The following is a 26,557-nucleotide window of genomic DNA, read 5'->3' as shown; positions in this document are numbered from 1 at the left end:
GTGGCACGTTAGCTACTGTGGGTTGGTTGCCATAGCTGTCCTCCAAGACGTGGTTCAGGCGCAGGTCGGCTCCAGCCAGGACCCAGACTGAAGGAGAAGACCCTAATTGGGATATGCCTTTCTAGTGGCAAAGGGCATTGATCGAAGAGAACTGGCAGCAATGTGAAATGCATCTCATAGTGTCCAACTGGATATACTAAGCATTACATCTGCTCACATTCTGTTGGCCAAAGCAAGGCAGGTGGTCAAGCCCAGTGATCAGGCAACAAGACCACTCTCCTTCCAGGGAGCCATGATAAGTCATAGCCAAAGGTATTGGGAACAACTAATTCTGAACAATAATACCCCAGGTACCACAATTTCCCACAAGTAATTGAGCTCACTATAAGTAGCCAAAGTATGTCAAAATAATATAAAAGGAAATAATATCTTAATTTTTTAAAAAAGGAATGTATGATACATTGGTTTAGGTTCAGAATTTTTAGAAGGATTCTCATTCTTTGTATTTCATCCTTTGGAAAATGAAAAGATTTCCCCAAATACCACTATCACCTAATTCTGTAGGAAATAAAAAATATGATAAACTCATTGAAGTGGCCCTAGCTAATTGATGGTGTAGTCATGGAAACAATGGAAGGAAAGCAGGAGTCCACAGTCTGGACTGTGCTACTTTGTGGCTGTTATTTAACTCTTCTGCCTCTCAATTTCCTCATGTGTAAAATAAGAAAGTTGTCCCACAAGTTTCCTAAGGTCATTCATACTATAAAGCTCTCATTCTAATGCTTTTTTATTGTCATCTAAAACATATCATATCCTTCTGCAATTTTTATTATAGTTTAACTCGTTTTTCCTAGAATTATGGCAGAGCAATGGAATCTTAATTTTCTTCTATTCATATCCCACCCTATTAAAAAAAGGGTTTGAGATGAAGTAGTAAAGGACAACTCTCCTTGTTTTTAATCTTAATATTCAAACTGATATTCTTCCATTACTCTGAGATTTGCCAGTTTAAACATCATTATATGTAAGAATCATCTGGGCGCTTGTTTAAAATGTAAATTTCCAGCCCCCAAGCCCCTGGAGATAACAAGCCTAGACAGAACCCAGAAAACCACATTTCTAACAAACACTCCAGGTGTCCAAAGTAGTCTAAGCAGTACAGACTCTATAAATTATATTGATAATAATAATAATGATAATGATATTGATAAGCCCCCATATGCTGGGATATTATATACTATAATAATTTAAAATAGTTAATACCATGCTTCTCAATTATACATTCCTTATTTGGTGGTTGTATTTTGCCTTCATGAATTTAACTCTTTTTAAAAACCATATTTAGTATATTGGACCTCTGTAAGTGATGGAATTATGTTCATATGTAAATTTTAGCAACCAAATGTCTTAATATTCCTTTGAAGTGAAAGTGCTTTGATTGTATTAGACTCTCCCAAATCCACAGGGTAGATCCGCCTCAGATTGAAATACTACAAAATTAAAACTACTGTTAGATGGTAACATCCAGTCTCCCTGCTTCTCCCCTTGTTTCCTCACAATCTCATCTCCACGTCCACAAACTACTCTTATTTTTATTTTTTTAAAGATTTTATTTATTTGACAGAGAGAGATGGCGAGAGAGGGAACACAAGCAGGGGGAGGGGGAGAGGGAGAAGCAGGCTTCCCGCGGAGCATGGAGCAGGATGTGGGGCTTGATCCCAGGACTCTGGGATCATGACCTGAGCCGAAGGCAGATGCTTAACGACTGAGCCACTCAGGCGCCCCCACAAACTGCTTTTAAAATATACTCACATATGTCATTTCTCTGCTTAAAACCCTCCAGAATAAAAACCCAAACCCTTATCCTCTAGTCTCTTCTCTCCCCAACTGCCGCCCTCGCCTCTGCACCTGCTCCTTGCTGCAATGCTCTTCCCCAAGCATCTTCCCCGCTCTGGAGCTCGCTTTCCTCGGGGCTCCGCTCCCGTACTGCCTGCGCACAGAGCCCCTTATTTGACAATCTGATAGAGCAGCATATTCTCCCCCACCCACCAGTCACTAGCCCTTGTACCCTACATTTTTGTTTGGAACACCTATGACTATTTGACATACTATGTGTCGATTTGTATCCACCCCTCTATAATTTTTATCTAAGTACAAGGGCCTTGTTTTGTTCACTGCTCTGTCTCCTGGGAATGAGACTAATACCTGGCACAGAGTAGGGACTCAGTTAAGTATTGGTTGAACAAATTTTGGAGATTATACACAGGTTGGCCTGGCTCCAGTCTAAGGCAAGACTATTAAGACCCAAGTTTTATAAAATAGGCAATGTTTTTAAAGGCAGTTTTATTTTCTCTTAATTTCCCATCTATTTTGTAAGTCATTTTAATTTATTACTTTTAGATTTATCATCCCTTTTGCAAAGTCTCTTTCCATCTTTTTCTAGTCTATTTTTTAATTATGTGTGGTACTTTATTTTGAATTATGGCAATTTAAAGATGATATTTCACTTCAGCAAGTTTTAATTGCTTAATTGAAATAGGAAACTCCAACTATGAATTCAATGCTGGTGAAAGGCCCCAGATTTACACTCTCATAAAACTGAGCACTTATCTTCATGTGATACATATATGGGATAGGTAAATGAATGTGTAATAGCATTCACACTTTCCTCGGAAAACTCGAAATCTTCTTGATTAAAAAACAAACTAAAGAGATAATTTATTTCTCAGCATCCTCTGATACATGCCCTCTAAAACCAACATATGTATTGGTAGAAGTTTTTATGCCATAAAAATATGCCTGACTGGGGTGCCTGGCTGGCTCAGTCCACAGAGCGTGTGACTCTTGATCTCAGGGTTTTGAGTTCCAGCCCCACACTGGGCATAGAGCTTACTTTAAAATAAATAAAATAAATAAAAATAAAGATAAAAGCCTGACTGGGATAGAACTGAGATTATTGAGACAATCGGTCCAAAGCACCTTGAAAACTGAAGAAAAAAATAGCTGTTGCAATGTTTATAACATTTTTAGTAAAATAAGATTAGACCAGGGGCGCTTGGGTGGCTCAGTCGGTTAAGCATCCAACTTGATTTCAGCTCAGGTCATGGCCCCAGGGTCATGAGATCCAGCCCTGCATCGGGCTCCACACTCAATGCAGAGTCTACTTGAGAGATTCTCTCTCCCTCTCCCTCCCCTTCTGCCCCTCCCCCCACTTGTGTGTGCACTCTCTCTCTCTCTCTCTCAAATAAGTAAAATCTTTAAAAAAAAAAAAGAAATGATTAGACCACATTAAAGCAGTCCACTTATTTGGACATTTTCCCCTCTCTGGCCTAGTTTTCCCTAATTGTTACTTACTGCCTGGTCTGGTGCCTAGAAATGTCCTATGTGCCAGAACACTGTCAGGAATGAAGGTTTGGGTCACCTCACCACCTGAATAACCAAGACCAGCAGAGGTGCTTGCTGAAGGCTAAGGGAATACCAATGGGTAGTGGAGGGAGGTAGTCGTGAATACCAGCTACGACCACACGGCCAGTTACAGAAGTAAGGACTGTACTCATGACCGTATGAGTATTCGCTCTTTCATTATGAATATGTTTGTGTGCATATTTATAGGGAATAACTTTGTTTTAGTCTCTCTCTCATCTCCTTATCATTTAATATAAGATGTATTAACTTTATATCATAGTATCTAAGTATTGTTAATTTTACTTCATAGCATTTATATTACAAGATATCAAGAAAAGTAAACATCATTTAAGGACTATGCGTTTTCTTCTGGGGAAAAGGTTAGTGGGTTTTTGGTTGAATACAGGATAATTGTATCAAGTTAGGTGGAATTGTGACCTTATTTTTTTTATTTGGAGATTAAGTACAGTTTCAGAACATGTGTATGGATGCCAAGTTTAGAAGGGGTACACGTGTGATGGCTAATTTTATGTGTCAATTTGGCACCACCAGGTGCCCAGATATTTGATCAAACGTTCTGGGTATATTCTTTGTGTTTGGATGAGATTAACATTTAAATTAGTGGACTTCGAGTAAAGCAAAATGCCCTCTATAATGTAAGTGGGCCGTATCTAATCAGTTGAAGGCCTGAATAGAACAAAAAGCCTGGCCTCCCCCAAGCAAGAGAGAATTTCTCCAGCATGCTGCCTTTGGGCTTTCTCTGCAACATTAGCTTTTCCTGGTTCTACAGCAAACTGCCTTTGGACTCAAACTAGAACACTGGTTCTCTTGGGTCTCTACCCTGTCAGCATTCCCTACAGATTTTGGATTTGCCAACCTCAATAATTCCATAAGCCAACTCCTTTTACTATTGTATAAATATTTATGCATATATACATACATATATACATATCCTGTTGGTTCCATTTCTCTGTAGGACCCTGACAAATACATTTCCCAACAAGGCCAAAAGAGCTTGTGACCTACAAATTATACACAAGAAAATAAAGACATTTTATTAACTGGATTCAAAACATTGTATACATAGTAAATACCATGTCATATGATCATTTAAAGCTAGCAGCAGTTTGTAATATATATACTTTATTGGAGAGATCTAGTCATTCACTGAGCTTTAAATGTATAGGTTTTTCTATCACTATGCACTTGCCTATCTCACAAATATGTATTTTTACATAAGCATCATTTTTGTACGACTTTTGCTTTTTTATGAACTTAAGACCCAGAATATTTAGGTTACTTTATCACTGCAGACATTTTTTTGTAAATTCTATAAGTTAACACTGGTGCACAATGAAATCTATTTTCAACTTTATGTATTACCAATAATGGTAACTTAATTTTTTTCTTATAAAATAGTAGAAAATGTTTTTGTTGTGTACGGTCCTACCTAATATCTGTAGGCTGAATACAAACTAAGAAGACAAATAAAAATCAGATTTAAATATGTTGGCTACTACATTCTTTAAATCAATTACATATGAAATTGAACCACAGAAAAAAATAAAAAATTACGGGATATATTTTCTGAATCATTTCAGAAGCTTCTGTGAGATATCGAGAGTCTATAGAACACTTTACAAAACAACATACAAGAAATTAGAGTATAGCATTAGTAGGCTTCCTACAAGAAAAAAAGCAATTTTTGAAGTTCCTTCAAGGACAAAAGATAATGGATGTTTTTATAGTTTGCATCTGGACTAACTCTATTAGCATCATTAGTGGTAATTTATTCCAGAAGCCATTTAATGTAATTATGCAGATAATATTTTTTCGTTAAGAATGTTGTGGAATTTCAAATAAGAACATATTTTTAGATGAAATCTTTTAATCTTCTAAGAGTAGTTTCCTAGAAAAATCTATTACCTCTACAGTAAGAAATAGGGAAACTGTAGGTTAAGAGACTAATAACATTCGCTTTTGTAACTCACTTAAATAATGATATAACCCATTTTTTAAAATAGCTAAGTCAAGACAGAAAAGAAAGAGTTCTGCAAGTACCCTTACTTTTAGGTCTTAGCCTAGAGATGTTTAAAATATAAGCATTACTGTATTAAAAGTACATTGATTACAGTAGACACTTTATTTTTCTTCATTCCTATTTTTCCTGTTCACGCTACCTTTTAACCTTTCTTGCACCACCACCCTGACTTTCTTTGGGAAAACACCCCTCTCAGACTAGGGATATATGGTTTAGATGGAGCTGATTCCTTAGTTTTAGAAGTTGGCATGTGAACTCTGGACTAACCAATCAGAGCACTGCAGCTCTTTTTACACGCACGCACATGCGCGCACACGTGTGGGCGCACATACACGCCCGCAAGTGCGCACATTACACACTGCCTGTTTTAAAAGAATGAGTAATAAGACTAATTGTTGGCCTCTTCAAGATTAGGCTCTTTGTAGTACAGAATACAAACCTAACTTTGATCATCAAGCCAGCAGGTTTGGTCACCAGAATGAGTTCACCTGCCAGGAGATGAGGAGAGCCCGACTCAGTCCTGTTGATGTTATTTGTCCCTCTGCGTCAAGTCATTTCAGAAGTTTTACGTTGCATGATCTAATAAATTCCTTGTTTTGTTTTTGTTTTGTTTTAGTGTATTTTTTTTGTGGGGGTTGTTAAGCCCGCTTTATTTAGTTTCAATGACTTGCAAATGGAAGAGTTCTAATAGCCAAATACTAGTATTCTGAAAAAAATATTCTTTCAAGCGACTACTCCTCCCACCCGTTTCCTCTAAAGGGCAAGTTTCCTTTGCCTTTTCCGGTTGTTCCCTCTGTAAAGTATCAGCCCACTTCTTCTGCCAGATCACATCTCCTCATCTTAAACTCTGCTAACTTGTTTTCTTGTATTACTCTTCTTAAAGAAGCTTTGGATTCTCCTCCAATTAAGAATTCTGAGTCAGCTTACACATAAAATTCATATGCTTCTGTCGTCCTGGAAATTGGTATGGATTTGTGTACTCAGTTTATAAACTCCTTGTGGCAATTATAAATACTACTGACACTACCGGAGGAATTCAGGGTTCCCCACACACTTAGCCATACGTGCAGTGCCGTTTGGACTGGTTATTTGAAAATTTTCATCTAGGGTAAAGTCTCTTTTGCTCACAATTGACACACCTCAGAGGACTGTGAGTTGGGCAGAAACGGCACCCTAAGAATTTTTAGATATTTAGTTTCACTAAGATGCAGAACTGGTAAGACTCCCTTTTGTGAGCATTTTTTGTGACTTCACCTTACAGCGCAAATATGCTAGACCTATAGCACAAGCACATTCTCATATTACTCTTTCTTTCAGTTATTGCTTCATTGTAGTTCCCTCAAAACGTAGCACTTGAAACAATAGTGATTTATCATTTCTCACAGCTCTGGATTGTTTGGCCAGTCCTTCTGTTCTTGCCTGTAGTCACCCGTGGCTGCATTCAGCCCGCTGATCAGCTGGGCTTGGGTTCAGCCAGGTTGTTGGCTGAGGTGCCTCATTTCTCCTGTCCCCTTAGGGGTGCCAAGAGTTCAAAAATAGAAGGGACACGGACTCTTAAATCTTAGTTTTGCAAGCCATGTAGAGTCGATTCCATGGCCACATTTTCTTAATCAAAGCCAGGGCCAGCCCAGCTCAGGTAGGACTTGCGGTAGGGGGTCTAACTCCACCATGTGGTGAGGGAATGGCAAAACCTCATTGCAGAAGGTGTGCGGGATGGGGGCTAGTGTTGGGACCATCTCTGGAAACAACCTGTCGTTTTTATTCACAATTGGAGAAAGAAACTACCTTTTCACATCCAAATTCTCTTGATACATGTAAGAGGAATCCTTCTTGAGCCATTTGAGACTTATAAAAGTACTCAAAGTGAAAAAACAATGCTTCCATCGGGAAGAAAATATTTCTGAGGTGGCAAGTATTTCTAAGTACACACATATGGTAGTATTTGGCTTATATACACAACTAAGCTGATTATTTGTAAAATATATAGGTTTTGCTTATTGAAAAAGGCAAAACGTAAATATTGCAATTGCTCTCCATTCTGCCTTTTACAATGTCCTAGAGAGCTTCAATTTTTGAAAGCGTAACTGGTTTAGAATAGCCATACAGGCCTTTGAGCCAATATACTGCATTATGTAAGTCTGAAAAGGATAGCAGTGCATCCAAAGATGCCCGTCGTTTGCATTTGAGATCTTTAACATTTTTTCTACCAAGTGTGGTTTATTCGAAAGTTTTAAATCATTTATATAAAATTTTAAAACATGAAAAACTCTTAAGAATAAAAATATATGTTGGGGCACGTGGTTGACTCAGTTGGTGGAGCACGTGACTCTTGATCTTGAGGTCGTGAGTTTGAGCCCCACGTTAGGTGTAGAGATGACTTAAAAATAAAATCTTAAAAAGATTAAAAAATATGCGCGTAAAAATATAAAGAAATTAATGGGTGGAAAACACTAAATTCAGGATAGTAGTTACCTCTGGTGGAGAAGAGAGGGAAGGCTACGAGGGAGCCAGATCTGAGGAGCAAATGACGTGCTGACAATGTTCGGTTTCTCAAAGAGTGCGGTAGGTATGCGGGTGTTTGTGATACATTTCTTTAGATCTTTCTATATAAAATACTGCAAAATTGTGAAGAGAATTCTATATCATCTGATTAAGATGCCATTCAAATCTACGCCACCTGAAACTCTTTCAGAAATACTTGTTTAATTGGTTTCTAAAACCAATTTACTATACAGATAACTCTAATAACTCAGCCCCCATGCTGTACTATTTTAAAGTAGCTCTTTCTCTTTCCAAATTAGCTGTGCTGACAACAGACAGAGAAGAGAGGCAGGCAGCACGGGCAGCTCTTCTACTCGACACGCACATCCTCTAACTCAGAACCTGTCCACTTCATTGCCCCTGAGAGATTTTTACAGGATGCATTTTGCAGTATCAGAGGGTGGTGTGGGCTGGGAGTAGAACGTTTACGTCTGAAGAAGTGCTTGGGGAAGGACTCTAGAAACTTTAATTCCCTTAACAAATTAGGATTAAATCTTATTCGGACAAATATGGCAGAAAATAGTTTCTCATTTTTTCCCCAGGATTCCCCCAAATATTCATTAATAACAAACACTTTCAGGTAAAAAGTTCTTTTCTGAGAAACGGAGCTTCCAAGGAAAAAAATCAAGGACATCTGGTGAGCTTGGTTTACACGGGAAGTGGAAAGTAAAAGCAATGTAGGTTGACTGTCTATGGTGTACGAAAGAGTAAGAGAAATTATATGAAGTCAGTTCACACTCTGTCTTTTAAAGCAGGCCCTCTCAGTGACATTACACCACATTCAAGGGAATATTGGCAGAATCACGTTCCGCTGCCCTCTATTCAAATTGCCTTCCTTTCTTCCAAACTCATAGTGACCCAGTATACCATTCCTAGTTTTTTGAAGGCTAGGAAATCTTGGAGAAGGGTTTGCGCACTTTTATTGGGAAGTAGCATTAAATATAAACAAAGATAGTATCCCCCAATCTAACCCCTCATTGATTCAGACGCTTGACATGTTAAATAAGGAACATTTCACGTATATCTAAATTTTTTCAAAACAAGACTTCTTTCTTTAACTCCCTTAGAAGCAAGTTAAGATTTGGATGAAAATATGTGATAGAAAATACATGAAAAAAAAGGAAGCGACATGGCTTTCACAGGCCTTGCTCCGGGAAGTTAAAAGAATCCTGTCTATAAAGGTTTCTCCACATGCTTGGCACCTTCTGTGTATGAAAAATTTGTGACCTCTGATATATGTTTGTTTTCTCTCCCTTCCTATTCTTTCCAGCTCAGTTACAGAGACGTCATTTAGGAAAGGGTTTAGCATCTGATAGGTGCTTAATAAAAATGTCCTTTATTGAAATTGAGTTGATTTAACCAGCTTAGCCTTAGAGGTAGGTTCAACAAATAGATAAGTGTTGCTGAAAAACCTGCTACCCTGATGACTTTGTGATACTGTGTGTGTGTGTGTGTGTGTGAGAGAGAGAGAGAGAGAGAGAGAGAGAGAGAGAGAGAGAGAGAGAGACTAGCGAAAGTAGTACATCTCAAACTGAACACGATTTCTTTGTTCCCGGCTCTCTCTCCTTGTCCATCCGATTCCCCAAGAGTGTAATCATGGGCTGGCAATTTTTTATCTCTCCTTTTAGTGCCCACAGCCATGTCAGCCCCATCATCTGCCTGTCGGTCTCAGCCTTCCGTGACAACTTTGAGTCAGGACTACTCCCCGCAGCCCCCTCGCTAACCTCTCTGCTTTTCATCCTCTCCAATCTATCTGATGCACCGCGCCAACTCTCTTCCTTTCTGAAGCATTATTTTCATCGGATCACTCCTCTACAATGGCTCTTAATTGCCTTTTGAATCTAATTAAAACTTCTTCAAGATCCTCTACCAATTAACTCTGTACGCAGGCCCCTTTAGCAGCCTGCTCGTGGCGGCGCGGGCTCCTGTTCTCAGGCCCAGCCCACCAAACCCGCTCACCCTCTGCCTTTTCCTGCTGCCCCGGCCTCGCCCTGTGCCGGCCGCCTCCTACCTAGAGTGCCCACTCCACTTCCTTCTTCTTTCTGCCAAAGCACCCTCTCTCTCAAAAAAAAAAAAAAAAAAAGAAAAGAAAAGAAAAGAAAAGAAAAAAAAGATTGCTGAATTACCTTTCCCTTCCAACTTTGATTACTCTAAGAATCGTAATGGATTGAGCATGGGTCTATCCTTCTGGAAATGCGTGTGTTTTCATGGACCTGCATGATCAACGCCTTGTCGCAGGGAGCAGTGCAAAACACATCTTGGCTCAGGGACTCCACGCATTTGGAAGAAGTCCTGCTGTTCCTGGGCTAGTGCTTTGGCTTTTCCGACAACCAGGTGAAGGTGCACCCAGGGTTCAGTCTTTGGCTCAGGCCGGAGAGGCAGGATCGGGGACGTCTTGGCGCCGCCTCACTTCCCGTCTTCCCGGCAAAGCACGCTGCCCTCCGGGGCCTTGGGCAGCCTCCGCCGCCTCTCTCTCCCCACCCCCGTGAGCCGGGACAGGGGACGCCTCAGGGGCCGCCAGGCGTTCAGAAGGTAACCCTCGAGGCGAGAGCCCTGGGAGCACTGCTGCGGCCACAGGGCGGAGGACGTGAGGCGCAGGTCCTTTCCCGGCGGCCGGGCCACCTCCTCGTCTGCGCGAGGTGTCTTTGCCGGGTCCCGGGGGTGACTCGATGGTGGGGCCCCGCGGGCCGCGACCTCCTCCTGCTTGCCTACAACTCCTGAGAGACAAAGTGTAAAACTTGGCCTTGGCACGCCCCGGCTGCGCCGCGGTGCCAACAAGAAGAAAAGGGGGGGCAGCCCAGAAGCGGCCCGGGGCGAAAGCCTTGCTCCGCCGGTACTTCGGGCGCCCGGAGCGCGCCCGCGCCTTCGGGTCGCCAGCTCAGGGACCCGCGCGCCCCCTCGGCCTCGACTGTCCTCCGCAGGGACACCCGGGCCCGAGGCTTCCGCGCGGGCAGGGAAACGCCCAGAACCTCTCCCTCTACCCCGGGCCGGCTGGGCGCCCCAAGAGGGCCTCCGGACGCAGGCAAAGGGAGGGACTGGCCGGGGCCACTCCTACGCCTAAGGGGCCGAGGGACCCCCGGGCCGGCGGCGGAAGGAACTTCAGGGCGGTGGAAGGACGCTTCCAGTGGGCTGGGATCGTCGGAGTGGCGAAGGGTACCCCAGAATGCAGGACCCGGCTTCCGCCACAGCGCCCCTCCGGGGAACTCCCGGGTATCGCAGAGAGCCTGTTGGAGCCAAACTGTCTTCATTTTCCAAGTTCGGTGACTGGATGTGGCCCGCGACCACTGGAGCTCTCCACAGGTGGGAGGCCTGTATCGATTCAAGAGAACCTGCTGGTGGTTGGTGCTCTAGTTGCTGGGCTGCTTTATGTGTATGTGTGACCGGTTTTAAGTATATGGTCCCAGTCTTTTCTTCTTGGCTAATGCAGGCTGCTATAAATGACACCCAGAGAAGGACGCTATCAATGTCAAGAGGTTGTAAGATGTTAAAGAAAAAGAAAACAAGAAAACAAACGCGGGGACCGGGGGAAGTGGTTTGCTGGAGTACTGGGCTGGTCCTGGCATCCCAGCGGAGCTACAAGGGCTGGGATTGCTGTTGTGGGGCGCTGGAGGCCTAATGATGGCTTTCACCACAAGCCCGAGCCTGAACATCCTAAATACAACAACAACAAAAATCCGGTGCCGTCGTAGCCAGATTTAAAGCTAATCAGAATCACTGGGTCCTTTCCTAGATAATGCACTTCAGGTGTCTACTCCTGCATTTTTTTTTTCTTTCTCCACACGGACAGACACAAGGCTGCGTCATTATTTTTAAGCTAAAAGCATCTTTTGCTGGACAGTCACAGCAGAGGCCTACAGGGGAGCTGGTGACAACGGAACTTCACATTGGTCTTGCACTTTATAGGCTTTTGGGTACATTATTTCATTTGAGCCTTACTTAAATCTTGTTGGAAAGAAAGAAGCGGTATTATCCACATTCTGCAAAAGAGAACAACTGAGATTTGGAGGTGTCTACTGACTTCTCCTTGGTTGCTCACACGTAAGTGCAGAGTGGGTCCACCAACGCAGGTGTTCGGACTGCAGGCCCATTTCCAGCTCCATGAGCACTGCTGCGAGCTGTCGGGGGTCCTTGTTCTCTTCTCCCTTCTTATCCTGATACTTGGGATAAAGGCAGAGGGAGAAATCACCGTTCGTGGTGAGAATGGCCTTTAGTGTGGGAGAAGGACTAATTCACCGGGCTCTGAAGGAAGCAAAATTCAGCTCCATATGCTGAATTGATGCTTTTGGTACGTATTTCTTTGGGGTGGGGGGGTCCCTATTCTGGAAAGCTCTTCCATGGATAGATCTCTATTCAAGCAACAGCTAGAAACTCACTTTTTGAAACCTAAGACTGAAGAAACCTACTATATACAAAGAAGTCACAGGTGTAACCTGGGCTGAATTAAAATAGCATTTACTGAGCACCCTTTTCCCTGACGAAGTATCCTATTTATTATTAACCATTGCTTCTAGTCTGGTATTCTGGTCTTGATGCCCCTAAAGGGCCAGGGCTTCTCTGAGACACTGAAGACTTGCCAAAGTCCAGACACGTATGGGCCAAGGGTTGGGGAGCAATTCTTTCTTCTTATCTTTTGTGGGGGAACCTTTCTGTTATAAAATATATGATCTTTCCAGATGAAGCGTTTCAAATCCCTACTCAGGAACTACCTAGAACCGGATGTTTAGAAACCTTTGTATGAGTCATATGTATAAAGTCACCTTCATAAGTATTTGGCTGGGAGTTGAGGGAAAGAATGTCGCGTGAGGAGGGAGAGGAAGAGGAGGGGGAAGACAATTGGATCTGAAACAAAACATTTGAGCTGATCAGGCTGTAAAATCGAGAGTAATTCCGAGCCGATTCCACTGTGGGGCGCCAAAGTTCTACTCGGCTAAGGCCTGCGGCCGTGTTGTGCAAGGTGCGAGGACTGAAGTCCTGGAGAACAGATGCACTGGGGGAAGAAAAGAGGGAGGAAGGAGGGAAGGGAAAGGAAAGGAGGGGTGGGGCTGGGGTGTCCTTTATTCTCCAGTTAAACTCGCCGGGGAGACTTTGTTACATAACAAGTCTGTGCGTGGTGGAAGAAGACTTTGTTGGAAGGAAAGAAGGAGGGTGTGAATGGGGGAAAGCGCTTAGAAAAGAAGACAGTCTCAGACCACTGAGCTGACGGATAAGAAACGCAGACGCTCCTCTTCGCTTCAGAAATTCTTGGGCTTCTTCTCAAACTGGGGCCACGACCTCTTTTAAAGGGGCGTGTGACGAGGGAGATTAGGAGTGGATCTGCTCCCCACAAACACACCGGCTACCCCGCCCAACTTCCTCGCCCCCCACCCCTATTTGGGGGCTGCCGCCACCGGGAACCGGGGCTCTCTCTCCTCCCAGGGCGCTGCGGGGTTGCCCAACTGCGCCTGCAGCCCCCGAGGACTCTTCAGCCGGGATAAAGGGCGGCTTCCCTCAGCCTGCGAGCGTCCTGGATGCTCAGCCGTCAGCTGCCGGGAGGCGCTGATTTCATTCCCGCGCGGCTTTCGCGGCGGGCGGCGAGGGGCGGAGGGCGGGGGCTGCCGGGGCGGGGTGGGGGCGGGGGGCGGGAGGCTGCGGCCGAGACCCGGGGAGGCTGAACCGCCCGGCCCCGCCTGGGTTTATTACATCCCAGCCACCGGCAAAGGTTAGGAACGCGCATTTCGAGACGGGATAATCCGAGTTTAAATATTAACAGTAAAAGCAGAACCGGTGGAATATTTACCTAGAAACTGAGCAGATCTCCTTTTGCCAAGGGAGAGGAGCGCCGAGGAGGCCCGGCTCCCAGGCCCACCGCTCTGGAGCGGCGCTTCCCCGCGGTGTCGCCGGGCGGGCCGAGACCCACCTCCACCTCGGAAGCTTCCTCAGACTGTGGTTAAGTGGGGAGGGCCGCGGACCCCCTCGTTTTGCCAAGTCGATCCGAGTGTGCGGAACTCGGTCCAAATCTTCTGCTTTGTCATGGTCTCCTTTTTAAGGGTCTCCCCGACCAACACAAAAGGTGGAGGAAAGTACGTTGGATCAATAGCAAAGATTGTTATTTAGATAACGAATTAATCTCCCTGTTATAATACTTTTATAGTGAACTTTGCACCCCTTCCATAAGAAAAAGGAATTTAAAGGAAAAAAAGTCTCAAACAGGATTAAGGTTTTAATTACAATTCCCTATCGAAATAGTATGTTTGATGAGCTGATCTTATCAATTAATAGTAACATTAAAGCTCAAGAAACAGATTCACGGAAAATATGCTTAAGGGCGTCTTTTAAAAGTAATCGCACCCAGGGAACTAGCGGGGCAGGAGGCCAGCGAGGCGGCGTCGAAGCGGGTTTCGGATCCTCGTCTGCTTGGGACTCGGCCAGTGCGGGGCGCGCATCTGGGGCTCAGGCTGGGGCGGGGGCGGCGGGCCTGGGAGACGCGGCCGCGCGGGTGGGAGGGAAATAATAAAGAACAAACGCGTCTTCCAAGCTGAGGCCCACATCAAAGTTGGGGCCCCGCAAGGGCCGTGCAGTTCACTGCGTTTGGGTCAGCGTTATATTCCAGGGGCAAATAAAGTAATTTGAACATGCACCAACAGTTTTCCATAAAATACGAGTTAAAAGAAGTAATAGAACTAATCACTGTCTCCTCAAATCAAGTAGAAAACATTTCAATGCACTAATTAGAGTAATTAGAATAATAAGCCTCTGCCTATATGTGGTAAGACAATGTGTACAAACAACTTTATTTAATGTATACTGGTAATCAGCGATGCGTGCCTGCTTGAATGCTTAGCGCAATAAAACTACCCTCCGTCCGCCCAAACAATCAAATACAAATTAGTTTAATGATTGTGCCTGCTGAATGTCTTAGAAATCCACAGGCAGAGGCGAGTAAATAGAAGCATCCTTGTTTGCGTGCGTCCCCGCCCGGGCTGGCCGCGGGGCCCGGTGAGTGGCCGCGGGCTGGCGCGGCGGGAGCGAGCAGGAGGCCCCGCGCGCCGGGCAGAGGCCGGGCCAGGCGCCAACACGGACCTGCGCCCGGCCAGAGCCCCTGCTACCGTCCCTGGCCGCCTTCCCACCCCTCCTCAGACAGCTGCCCGCCCCCGTGGCCCCGCCGCGTCCCCAACCCCCTAGAGCCCCTGTTCCCCGCCAGGCCTCACCTCCTCCAGAGGCAAAAGGCCGTTTTAGAACTCCTAGGGCCCGACTCCGGGGCTTTTAAGAATTGAGTGATTTCCTCCCACTAGGCGACTCCTCCCAGGCGCCTTGGAGGGCTAAGGGGGAGTGGGATGGGGGTCGTTCGACCGTGCTGTGAAAACCCAGACTGCAGGCCCCCAGGCCTCCGGTCGTGTGGCGCGGCCCCTCCCCGCTCGCTGCCCTCGTCTCTGACTTGGGAGGCTGAGGTACCCAGAGGGGCTCCCTGGTTCCCTTCGCTGGGGAACTGATACTCCCCCTGTGTAGATAAAAGAGCGACTTTAGGCCCAGCAGGGAGCGGTCGGTTTCCGAGGGGTTTAGAGGTTCGCTTTCTTCCCGGCTTCAGCACTTGGTGGTCAGGCTCTTCCTCACTGGAGGCCCGGAGCTGAGGTCAGGAGCAGCCAGAAGTTTGAGGGGTGTGGGCTGAAGGGAACGTGCTTCAGAACTTCGCTTGCCAGCCCTGGGCTCCCTTGCTCCACTCCTTGCCCCTCTCCCAGTCGCCCCCAAACAAACAAATACACCAGGAAAGGCCAAATTACTCTACTTCCCCCTTTCCTCCCCAGTCTTCCTGCAGTGGGCTCCTCCGCCCTCTTCTCTCGGGGCACCTTCTCCCACGCTTGCCTCCCTCACGCAGGAAGCGAAATCCTGGGCCCAACTTGGCAGACTCAAGCGGAAGAGCCGCGCAGGCAGAAAGCTCGGAGAGTCACTCGCCCCTGGACCCTCGACCCTCAGTCACCTCTGCGCCCCCGCGCGTCTCTGCCCCGGCCGCACGCGCCCCCAGAGAGGCCCGCCGACTCGCTGCGACTGTAACCAACTTTCCCAGGGGCGGCAGCTGTACCCAAGGCTTCTGCCCTCCTCCCCCTAGCCACCACCTCTATCCTCAGCCTCGGGTGGGTGAACCCACCAATCGTTGACTGCCCCCCGCCCCGGTGTCCCTGGAGAGTGAGAGTGATGGACTGGCCCGCGACGTCGGGGCTGGCGACCCTCCCCGTAAAGATTGGGACGTCGGAGCCGCTTAGAGCCGCAGAGGGTTCCTAGCAGACACTGTGGGGCTGTTCAGTGTCCCGGAGCGAGGGCCGGGTTGGAGACAGGGACAGCCCGGCCCCACGGGCCCCTCCCTCCCTCCGCCGACAGGCTGGGCAGGGTGGGCCTTCTCTTCAGCGGCCGGGCCTTCCCCGAGGCGGGGGTTCACGGCGGGGCTGGGGAGCCTCCTCTGCGTCCGAGCGCCCAGTAGCAGCCTGCCCGGCAGCACCCTCGCCAGCCTTGGCCAGGCGCTGCAACAACTTTGAAGGAATATCTTGTTAAGGGAGCAAACAAACAAAAAGTTATTGATGTCAAATCATTGTCTCCAGAATCGTGTGCTGTGGAACGTAAAAATTCTTCGGACAGAATAGAGATTTCGGAACAGGAAGAGGGAAAGAACTCCCAACCCTTTCCACGAGCATTTGCCTCAACCTTACAGCCCAGGGATTTACAACGGCTAATTTGTGTTACAAACCCCCGCAAGAAACTTTTTCTTTCTTTCTACTCTCCTGCCAAACTCTGGCCATATTTTTGTGTGTGTGGCTCCCTCCCCCCCTTTAAACAACAAACCCAGAGGAGACACTGGTGGGAGGAAAAATAGATGCCCCAAATCAAAAAGGATGCAGATTCAAATGTACTCCACAGCGAGGTTTCGTACTGCTGTCGTTCTGCACACCGAGAGTTAATCGTATACAATTTATAACAATCAAAATCCCCTCCATATTGCTCAGATGGGGTCCTAGTGCTCCCCTGTCTTTCTAAAATCAGTGACAAGTGAGTCTTTGTGGGGCATTTATTTCCTTCTTTTGCTAGATGACAGCTCCCCATTCTGAGAGCAGAGAGCTGTTTGCCGCCAGCTACATACAGCCCACTCCAGAGCCCAGGCTCTTCACCGACGAATCGCATATGGAAGTTTTTGCCCCCCTCCCCCCAAATCCCAGACAAAGAGCTATAAAAACTCAGAAAGACGTGAAAGGAATAAACTTTAAGATATAGATGCACTTTTACTGGTGTATTAAATAACATTTCAGACATTTTTTTTTTTAAAGAAATACATCTTCGTGTTATCAACAACCAGAATTCTAACAATAAGAGGCCAGGGTTGTTTTGATGGGATATGATATTGTTTCTAAAACCTCTAACAGCTAAGCCAAGCAGAGTTGTTATTAAGGTAAAGGGAAAGTACTACGTGGTAAAGTTAATTAACTTTTTTTTTCCTTAAAAAATAAAGGAGGAAACAAATTTCCTAGCTTCCCACAAAACATACGAACAATGTGAAAATATTCTGATTGTTTATCTCCATAACCAAGCGAAGCCTTTAAGAAAACTAAAAAGCCATTTTCTGGCACTCCTGTACCCACCTCTAGATAAGGAAGCGTTGGAATAACTCTGGCCCAAGTTCTACCAAGGTGGGCAAGTTTATTCCTTGATTTTCCAGCTAAGTGGCACACCCCTGCCACTTCTGCATTATTTCCTGTACTGAATCAAGTGGTGAGAATAGGTACCAGGAGCCCTGGTCCCCTCCTACCACCATCTGCCCCCTGTTAAGATATTATGCGTCACTGAAAAAAGTAAACTTTCCTGAATAGGGATAATGTTGGTATAAAATTTAGCTGAACATCCCATTTAGTCCTATTGTCAAGATTCATTGCTAGTACCTCCAAGATGCATTTTTCATTTTAAATAGACACTGCCCCTTTTACCTCACTGAAATATACAAGCAGATCCAAAGAAACACTTTTACCTTTGACCCTCCCTTCACCATCCGTCTTTCTTTTTCGGTTAAAAGCTCCGTTCTTTATCTCATTCTTTAACTTGTCTGGGGATTCAATAGAATCTAGAACACAGTTCTATAAACTGATTGAAAAATCAACAAAGACAAATCACAGAAGCCAGTGACAAAATGATAATTTCTCTCCCCCAGCAACCCAGCATTACCCAAGCTGCTTCCACAGGAAGGCAAGTGAAAGGCCAAAGAAGGCGGCATAGGGACCTACATGCACAGGTACCAAAGCTCTCACATGCCATTTCCCCCCATTGTTGCTGTTGCATCTCTTTATGAGTTGCTCTTGGAGAAATAAGAAGGTAGGAGAGATGAGTGCCTTTATTGGAGCCATTTCATCAGAAAATCTTGCCAACCAGTGTGTGGCTTCCACTGGTAGGAGCAGGAGGTGAAGAAGAGTGCTTTTGTGGCTGCCGTCTCAAATATACAGGAGGTAACTTCATGGGAACCGAGAAGGTCTACAAGTGCCAAGCATAATATTATCTGTGGCCATTCCCTCTCTCTGACCTTCATGTAACTCTCCCACAGGATCGTTTCTCCCCCATCTTATACCATAAATGTTAAAAGTGACATATTTTGAGGAAACAACAGGAGCTTTTGCAGGATGACCGCATTCTGCATTATTGTCTTTGGGGGAAAGAAAGGGTTTGTTATTGTGGCTGGCCAACATCTTAGGGATGACTTCCCTACAAATTTCTCCCAAGGGCAGTGATGGAGTTTTTCACTTTAGCGTGTCATACATTCCCCAAACCGGCACTGAAACTGCCCGAGTAGCTTTAGAATCTGAACGGCAAGCATGGGTCAAAACCATGGCATGTCCGTTTAACACGTGATGGTTTCCAGTCAGTAGCCCCTGTGGCTAAGAACAAAAACCGCCTTCTCAAGGTCCACTAAAATGCCCTGCAGAGGGCAGATGCTGCTTGTTTTCTGCCTACAATGGAGGAGGATATTGACCCAGAACTCAAATCTATATCCAGCTTAAACATTTTACCCATCAGCATGTCTGCGGTCACAAAACACTTCTTCTTTCTGTCACTTCTTGTTCAGACTATTGATAAGATCATTTGGCTGAATCTGTTTGGGACCTGTGTAATATTGACTAGGAGTTAGAAAAGATGATCAGATGTAATAAGCCCAGAAACCGTCTTTCAAAATGGACATTTATACTTAAACCAGTGTTCCAAGGAGGACTTTAAATACATTAGCAAACTTGTAAACTAACTCAACACTGCTTGGATGTTGCACTAACCTTACACTGATTTTGGTAAGTATAATGTTCCCTTTAAGAATATCTGAAACAGTCTGTGATTAGCATCACAGCCTTGAGTGTCTTCCATACATTCTTTCCTTTTTTTTCCTTGCCCTGTGTGAGAGCCTGTTTGCTTGCCTGAAGAGAAACAGACACTATTGTATAAACCATTGCAAAATCCATTTTTTCCCCTGTAAACCTAACAGGAATAATACATGGGACCTACCAATAATCACTTGGTAAACACACATCTTGCATATTGTCAGAGTTACTCTTGGTTGAAAGATATTTGTTAATTATTAAAAAGAATAACACCCTTAACTAAGCTTTGTTTTTGAGATCCCAAATTATGTGAGGACATGTGGGTAAAGATTAAAGTCCACCTAGTTCCACTGATGCTCTTCAAAAAAAAAAAAAAAAAAGCACAATCAGTTAAGGTAAAGGTAACCGAGAAAGAAGATGTAGGGATATCTGCATTTATTTAAAGGCGACAAACATCTCTTTGTCGGACCATGAAATGGCAAACAAATGGAAGCTCAAACCCAATGACCATTTCAGTTTAATGCTATAGGTGTAGTGACTGAAAGGTCTGGAACTGATAGTTTTTTGCAAAGAAAAGTGAATTAGAATCAGAACAGTAGTCTCTCTTAAAAAAAAAAAAAAAAAGCTCTGAGAGTTATAAACATGAAACCTGGCAGTATGCGCATAAAATTTATTCCAAAACTTTATGAAGTATAAAGGAAGGGAAGTATTTTACACACAACTCAACTCAGTCAGTATAAGGTCTAGGGTTTTCTCCCCCCTTAAAACTTGGCACTATCTTTAAAAATAAAATAAAGATATTTCAATAATTAGAACAAACTATGAAGGTATTGTGCATTTCTGTTTTATGTAGATAATAAAATATTACTTTAACATAAATATATAAGGATCTCTGCGTTTTTATTTTCCCCACAAGCACAACCAAATGTACCAAAACAAAATATTCTTAAAGAGACTGAACAAAAAAATTACATCCCATATAGATTTTGCTCATCTACTCATTTAAAGCTACAGAAAAACAGTTTCCAGAACCTTTTTGCTTTAAAAGAAATAAATATACATTGAGGCAGGCCACTTAAAAATGATATGAAAATATTTCCCTGGGTAGCATTAAAAAAAAGAAAAATAGACAAAGAAACATTTAAACTATTTCTGCATTTCAAAAGACAGATATTAAACATATATACATAGTGGTAAGGTTCAGTGGTAACTTTCATCTTAGTAAACCTATGAGAGTTAGAGGACCTATAGACACGTCCCCTGAACTCCAGCATCTGACCTTACCCACTTGGTAATAGAATCTGAAAATTCATTTCCTCCCTTTACCATTGGCTATTTGCCCTGCTCTGGATTGCTTCACTAAAGGCCAGTCCCCACACCTCAGGAACAAGCAGCGTGATGCACCCCGAAGCAGCAGCTCCGTGCCCATCTCCTTGTGACATTCGTTGGGGGAAATGAAATACAGGCAAATAAATATGCCCACTATGAGTCATCATTTATCTTGCAAAAACATTGAAAATGAAACAATCACAGGTGTTTGAAAAGACAATATAAAGTATATTTCCTAAAACCTTAACTACTGAGTGCAATGCTGATCTGATGCTGAACCATAATTTTATGGTATTGAGAATTTAATTTTTTAAATAAGAATTTGTCTAATACTTAACCAGAAAAAAAGCCCCAAACTTTTCAGATTAATAAAAAGTGTTTTCCCTTTGAGCGCCCTTTGTGCTGATTATTTTTAAATATTTTAACTGATCACAGTTTAATGGTATTTATTTTCAATACAGTTAGAAGTTTTTTCACCTACACTTCCCAGTAGAGTCTTTTGTTATGGGAGTTAACCATTTTCCATCAAGATAAGGTAAAAACGCACTTAAAACTATTAACAAAGGGAGAAAAGGAAGGATAGAAAATAGCATTTTTTCCCAGTTCATTTGGCTTCCTTAGTGAAAGAGGGGGAAAAAGCTGTCCAGGTCAAACTGGTATTTTCCGTAATAAATTATAAGAGAAGAGGGTGTGGGACCTTAAATACGATTTGATAAACAAATGAGCTAGTGAAGACAAAACCAGTCTAGAGTGGAGATATGCTCTGTATGCATGTGGGTATTTGCGTGGTAAGAAACAGTCTATGCATACACCATTAAGTTCCCAGATTATTTTCTTTATGTTAAAAAAAAAAGCTATTAGAGGAACAAAGTTTAACTGCTGCTGTCAGCACAAATAATTCCTCATAATCAAGTTATTAATACTGAAGGCAGAGAACTATACAGGGGTTTCTGAAGATATATATTTCCCTAGTTCTCTTCAAAGTGCCACTTTCTGTTGGACAACTCTGGAAATATATTTAACCTCCACATTTCCTCTGAGCTCTTTCACAATGGGCCCGCCTGATAAAATGAAGCAATCAGTCACTCACTATCGATTTTTCTTTTTCTCCCCTCCACAACCTCCCCCAGAAACACTGCCTGAAAATGAAGTTTACTTTGTGGCTGGTAACAAAAACCAATGCTTGACTCATTTTTGTATTCCAAACCGGATTCTTGCCTTGGATAAAGCGGGTAGACCATGCACGTTTCCTGAAAGCAGAGAATGATTTATTTTGTACGAAGCCAATCATTTTTGCTTTGGTAAAAGAAGCAAATAGATGTTACACCAATGTTGGGGTGGGGGGAACCGAAGGTAACCAAAGTTCACAAACAGTAAGAAGAACAAGGGGCAACACGAGAACGTTGGAAATGGAGAGTAGCCAAGAGCTGGCTTCAACTCTCTCTGCTGAATAAAACAAAACAAAACAAAACCCGGCAATTTCAAAATTAACGGTGGGAGAAAGAAAAATACGTTCATGAATTTGTTCATGTAAACTTCAATTTTCTTGCAGTGCAAATTTATGTGGTGAAATTTTGACTACATTAAAGAACATGTGTATATTTCCCTCTTTCCTGATGAGGATCCACATTAAACCAACACAGAGGCATGTGCCAACTCCGAGCATCAGGAAGCTGTTTTGTGTTTATCACGGTTTGGTGGATGTTTTTTTTTTTTTCTTTTTGGTAATTTATTTAGTTTTGCCAGGTATTTAACTCAGTGCTTGCCATCTCTCTTTCTCTCTTTCTCTCTCTCTCTATTACACACTCTCTCCTCACTCTCTCTATGAGACACTCCACTCCATTGCCTGGGTACTAGCCTGTAAAGGTCAAAACACATCATTACACCTGCTACCGTTTAAAGGATAGTCCAGTGCCTTAGTTGCTTTCCTTATTATTATTATTTTTTCTTTTTAAGGGACGGGGAAATAATAATTAAAATAAAAGAACAATCAGAAGTTAGAGAGGGAACAAGGGGGCTGGGAAAGGGCCGTGGACCGTAGAGGAGGGGGAGCCCCCGCGCTCTGCCCCTCCCCCCCGCTCGAGTTCACTGGACGGGCGTCTGCACCCCGTGGTGTGGTGGCGTGTCCCTACTCCCCCCGTACACATCCTCGGCGCCCGGCAGAGTCCCTCCGGGAGGGGTCATCCTTTTCTCTTTCTGTCTCCTGTTACAAAACCAAACTCTCACCACCTCCTTCTCCAGCTGTAAGCTGTCCGCGAGGGAGGTGATCTCCTGGGCCGAGGGCTTGGGGCATTTGAGGAAATGGCTCTCCAGAGCCCCCTTGACGCTCACCTCGATGGAGGTCCGCTTTTTCCTCTTGCGCCCCTGCGCTGCGATCTTGTCTATGCTCGTGGGGCTGCCCGAGGACGAGTCCGCCTCCTCCAACCACTTGTTCAACAAAGGCTTCAGCTTGCACATGTTCTTGAAGCTCAGCTGCAGGGCCTCAAACCTGCAGATGGTGGTCTGCGAGAACACGTTGCCGTACAGGGTGCCCAGCGCCAGCCCCACGTCCGCTTGGGTAAATCCCAGTTTGATCCGGCGCTGCTTGAACTGCTTGGCGAACTGCTCCAGGTCATCCGAGGTCGGCGTGTCCTCGTCCGAGTGCGGGTCGTGGTGCGCGCCGGGGTGGCCCGGCGGGCCCTGCGGGGGCGGCGGCGGCGGCGGCTGCTGGTGCGGGTGCGAGTGCGGGTGAGGGTGGTGGTCGGCGTGGTGCGGCTCGTCGTGCGCGTCCCGCAGGCCGTGGTGGTGCAGCCCCGCCGGCTGCCCGCCGGCGCCCAGCATGCCGTTCACCGTGAAGCTGGGCTGCGAGTAGAGCAAGCCGCCGTTGGACGCTCCCATGGAGGGCGGGAGGTGCGCTGCAGCCGCGGCGCTCCGCCATGCCCCGGGCCCCGGGTGGTGGTTGGCGGCGTGGTGCACCAGATGCGGCGGCCGCGGCTGTTGCTGCTGCTGCTGTTGTTGCTGCTGCTGCTGCTGCTGCTGCTGTTGCTGCTGCTGGTGCTGCTGCTGCAGGGCGCCTGGCCCGTGCAGCTCGTCGCCGCGGCCGCCCTGCTGTACCACCACCGAAGGCTTGATGTCCGGCTGGCCCAGGGGGCTGGTGGACCACGGGGAGCCGTCGCCGCCGCCCCCGCCGCCGCCCCCGCCCCCGCCGCCGCCGCCGCCGCCCCCGCCGCCGCCGCCGTGGGACAGCGCGGTGATCCACTGGTGAGCGTGGCTGAGCGGGTGCCCGTTGCTCTGCAGCGCGCCGTAGTCGCCCTGCACCAGGCTCTGAGCCTCGCGGTAGCCCCCCGCGCCCTGCTGCATGCCGCCCGGCGGCTCGGCGTGCACGATGGAGGCGCTGGAGGTGAGCAGGCTGTAGTGGTTAGACGCTGCGGTCGCCATGACTCTCGGAGCCGGACTGAGCGCTCCGGTTAAAGGAGCCGCGCATTTGACAGTTACTTTTTCGCCTCGGGCTCCTCTGCTCGCTCGCTCTCTTTCTCTTTCCTCTCTCTCTCCCCCAGCGGGCAGCTCCGACGCCCGCTCCGACGCCTTCTGTTGCTGCTCCTGCTATTACTGCTGCTGCCGCCGCCGCCTCCCGCCCGCCCTCGCTCTCTTTCTCCTCCTCTCCCTCCTTCTTGCTCTCGCTCACTCTCTGACTAGCTCCGCGCTCCCCCCTCTCCCTGCTCTCTCCAGCTCTCTCCCGCTCTCTTGGCAGCGCCAGCTCGCAGCGGCACGCGCCTGGGCCCCGCCCCCTCCGCCCCCTCCCATTGGCTCCGCGCCCTTTGATTTACGTGGATACCGCTAGCAACCTCCCAGGCCGGCGCCACTGATTGGCGTAGAGGTGCCCCCTCCTTCTCCCCCACCCCGGGCGCTGAGTCCTCTCAGCCCTCCTCCAGTCCCCCCTCTCCACCCAATTCAGATTCTCTTAGTTCTCACCACCCTAGCTCCCCAACCCCGGGGCTCCTCCGCCCCTCTTGGATGGGCCCCGCCCCCCATCTGTCTCCCTAGCAGACAAGCTGTGCGTCGGGGTGGGGGGTGGGGGTGGCGGGGTGTGTGTGGCGTGGCGGGGGTGTTGGTGGTGGGGCGGCCTCAGCCCTCTTTCGACCACAGCCACTTGGAAGACTTGGGTGTGTGTGGGAGGTGGAGGGGTGTGTGTCGGTCTACCTTCTCTACCTACTGGGGCTGGGGTGGGGGGTGAAGGAGAGAGAAAAAGAAAGGCTGAGTCGCACGGAGCCTGGGGTAGTCCCATTTTTACTCACCTTGGGACACACACACACACACACATACACACACCAGCTTTCTTAAACCTAGAGCCAGAAGCCAGACTTGTCCCCCTGTTGAAGTCTCCTTTCCCCCCACGGTTAGAATTTCAGTGTCCACGTGCTCCAAGGCGTGCGGACACTTTTGCCCCAAATAAAGGCCCTCTTCTTCCCCTCCAACCGCCGCTAGCGCAGGCTCTCTTCCCTTTAGGTTCCAGGCCCAGTGTCTCCCAGCCCCTGAGCGAGGACCCCATGAGAGGCTGGCTCAGCCTACGCTCGTCCGCTAGTGAGAAACTCCTGTAAAGGCGCGGAACTGCCTGCTCTGACAGCGCAGCGGCCTGGACTGAAAACAAAACAAAACTCACAAAGTCTCTGTCGGATTCACACACTGGGGCGCGCACACAGTTTTTGGTTTAGAAAACCAGGAGCCTGGGCGGGCGGACCTTTGCCTTGTGCAAGGCTACAGGAGTGCAGGCGAGAGGTGCTCAGCCTCCGGGTGCGGTGGAGGCACCGAGGGCCGCTCGGGGAAGCCGAGACGCGGGGCTGCGTGCGCGCTTCCCTGAGCGGCTGGCGTTTTTCAATGCAACTTTTCCGTTAGCTGCTTCGAAAGGGAGGAAGGGTGTGTGAAGGAAAATGGGCTGATGCTAGGGGATTCATCCTAATTAGTAACTTCTACGGGCGCCAGCGGGTGGGGCTGGTCTAACTCAGCTCTTGGGCGCTTGCAAGCGAAGCTCCCCGCTTAGCCTTCAGCCATGAACTCCAGAGCAAGACTGCGGAACCGTACGCTGGCGGCGCCGCTCTACCGAGCGCGAGCGCGTCGCGCGGTCAGTTCCCTAGCCGCCCCGAGCAGGTGTCTGCGAGCCGGGTAGGAGAGACCCAGGCGCGGACCCAGGCTGGAGCAGCGGGACCACCACGAAGGGCCAAGCGAAGGGCGCGGATGCTGCGAGGAGAATCAAGAGTTGTTGCCGGGAAGAGGAAAAAAGACCCCAGGGAAAGTGAATCGCGTCCCCACCTCTCACCCTTGGCCCTGCGCGTTGTAGCGCTGGCGCTGCCGGTGGTCTTGTGTTTGTGAAGGAAGCCAAAACAGCGCTCAAGGGGAGCACTTTGGGGCCTCCGAGCATCTTAATCTAGACAGCAAAGTGGAGCGGGCCAGAGAATTCATCACGACTAACGAGGAACGAGCTCTTCGGGGAGTGGCTGAGTTGTTTATAAATCACCACGTTGAGCACCCGCCCGGGCAAGAAGCTTTGGGTGAGGATTTCCACGTGCCCTGTGTTTATGAGTGTGTGTGTGTGGGAGAGAGAGAAATGGATAGGGGAGGGGCGAGCCCACAGGCCGCCAACCGGACGGACCTGCATCCCCCCCACGCGCGCACCCGCGCGGCGAGGCGAGGACACACACGGAGTGGCGCTCGGTTCCAGCGCAAGCGCGGAGCCACTCCGGCCGCGCGCTTGGGGGCTGCTAGGAATCTCGTAACTTTGCCCGGCTAGGGAAGAATGAAAAAGTCCTAGCCTCGGAGCGCGCAGACGCGGCGGCTGGCGCCTGAGGCTCCTCGACTGGGAGCGGAGGGGCTGGGCGGCGGGCAGGACCGCCTCCTCGCGACGGCGGCCCGGAGTTCCCCGCTCTGGGCGCGCGGCTCTCCTGGGGCTTTG

General features: G+C 47.1%; 1 protein-coding gene across 1 annotated transcript; it reads right to left on the bottom strand.

Moving 5' to 3' along the window:
- Positions 1 to 22,415: 22,415 nt before the first annotated feature.
- Positions 22,416 to 24,048, bottom strand: POU3F2 (POU class 3 homeobox 2). Its single transcript, XM_034991263.1, has one exon. It carries the CDS (start codon positions 24,046 to 24,048, stop codon positions 22,717 to 22,719), a length of 1,332 nt encoding a protein of 443 aa, XP_034847154.1. The 3' UTR covers positions 22,416 to 22,716.
- Positions 24,049 to 26,557: the final 2,509 nt, after the last annotated feature.

Source organism: Mirounga leonina, unplaced genomic scaffold, assembly GCF_011800145.1.
Source record: "Mirounga leonina isolate KUSES-001 unplaced genomic scaffold, KU_Mleo_1.0 Mir_53, whole genome shotgun sequence".
In the NCBI taxonomy this organism is placed as follows: domain Eukaryota; kingdom Metazoa; phylum Chordata; class Mammalia; order Carnivora; family Phocidae; genus Mirounga; species Mirounga leonina.
Note: the sequence above shows the minus strand (reverse complement) of the source record. Positions and strands in the feature narration are given on the sequence as shown.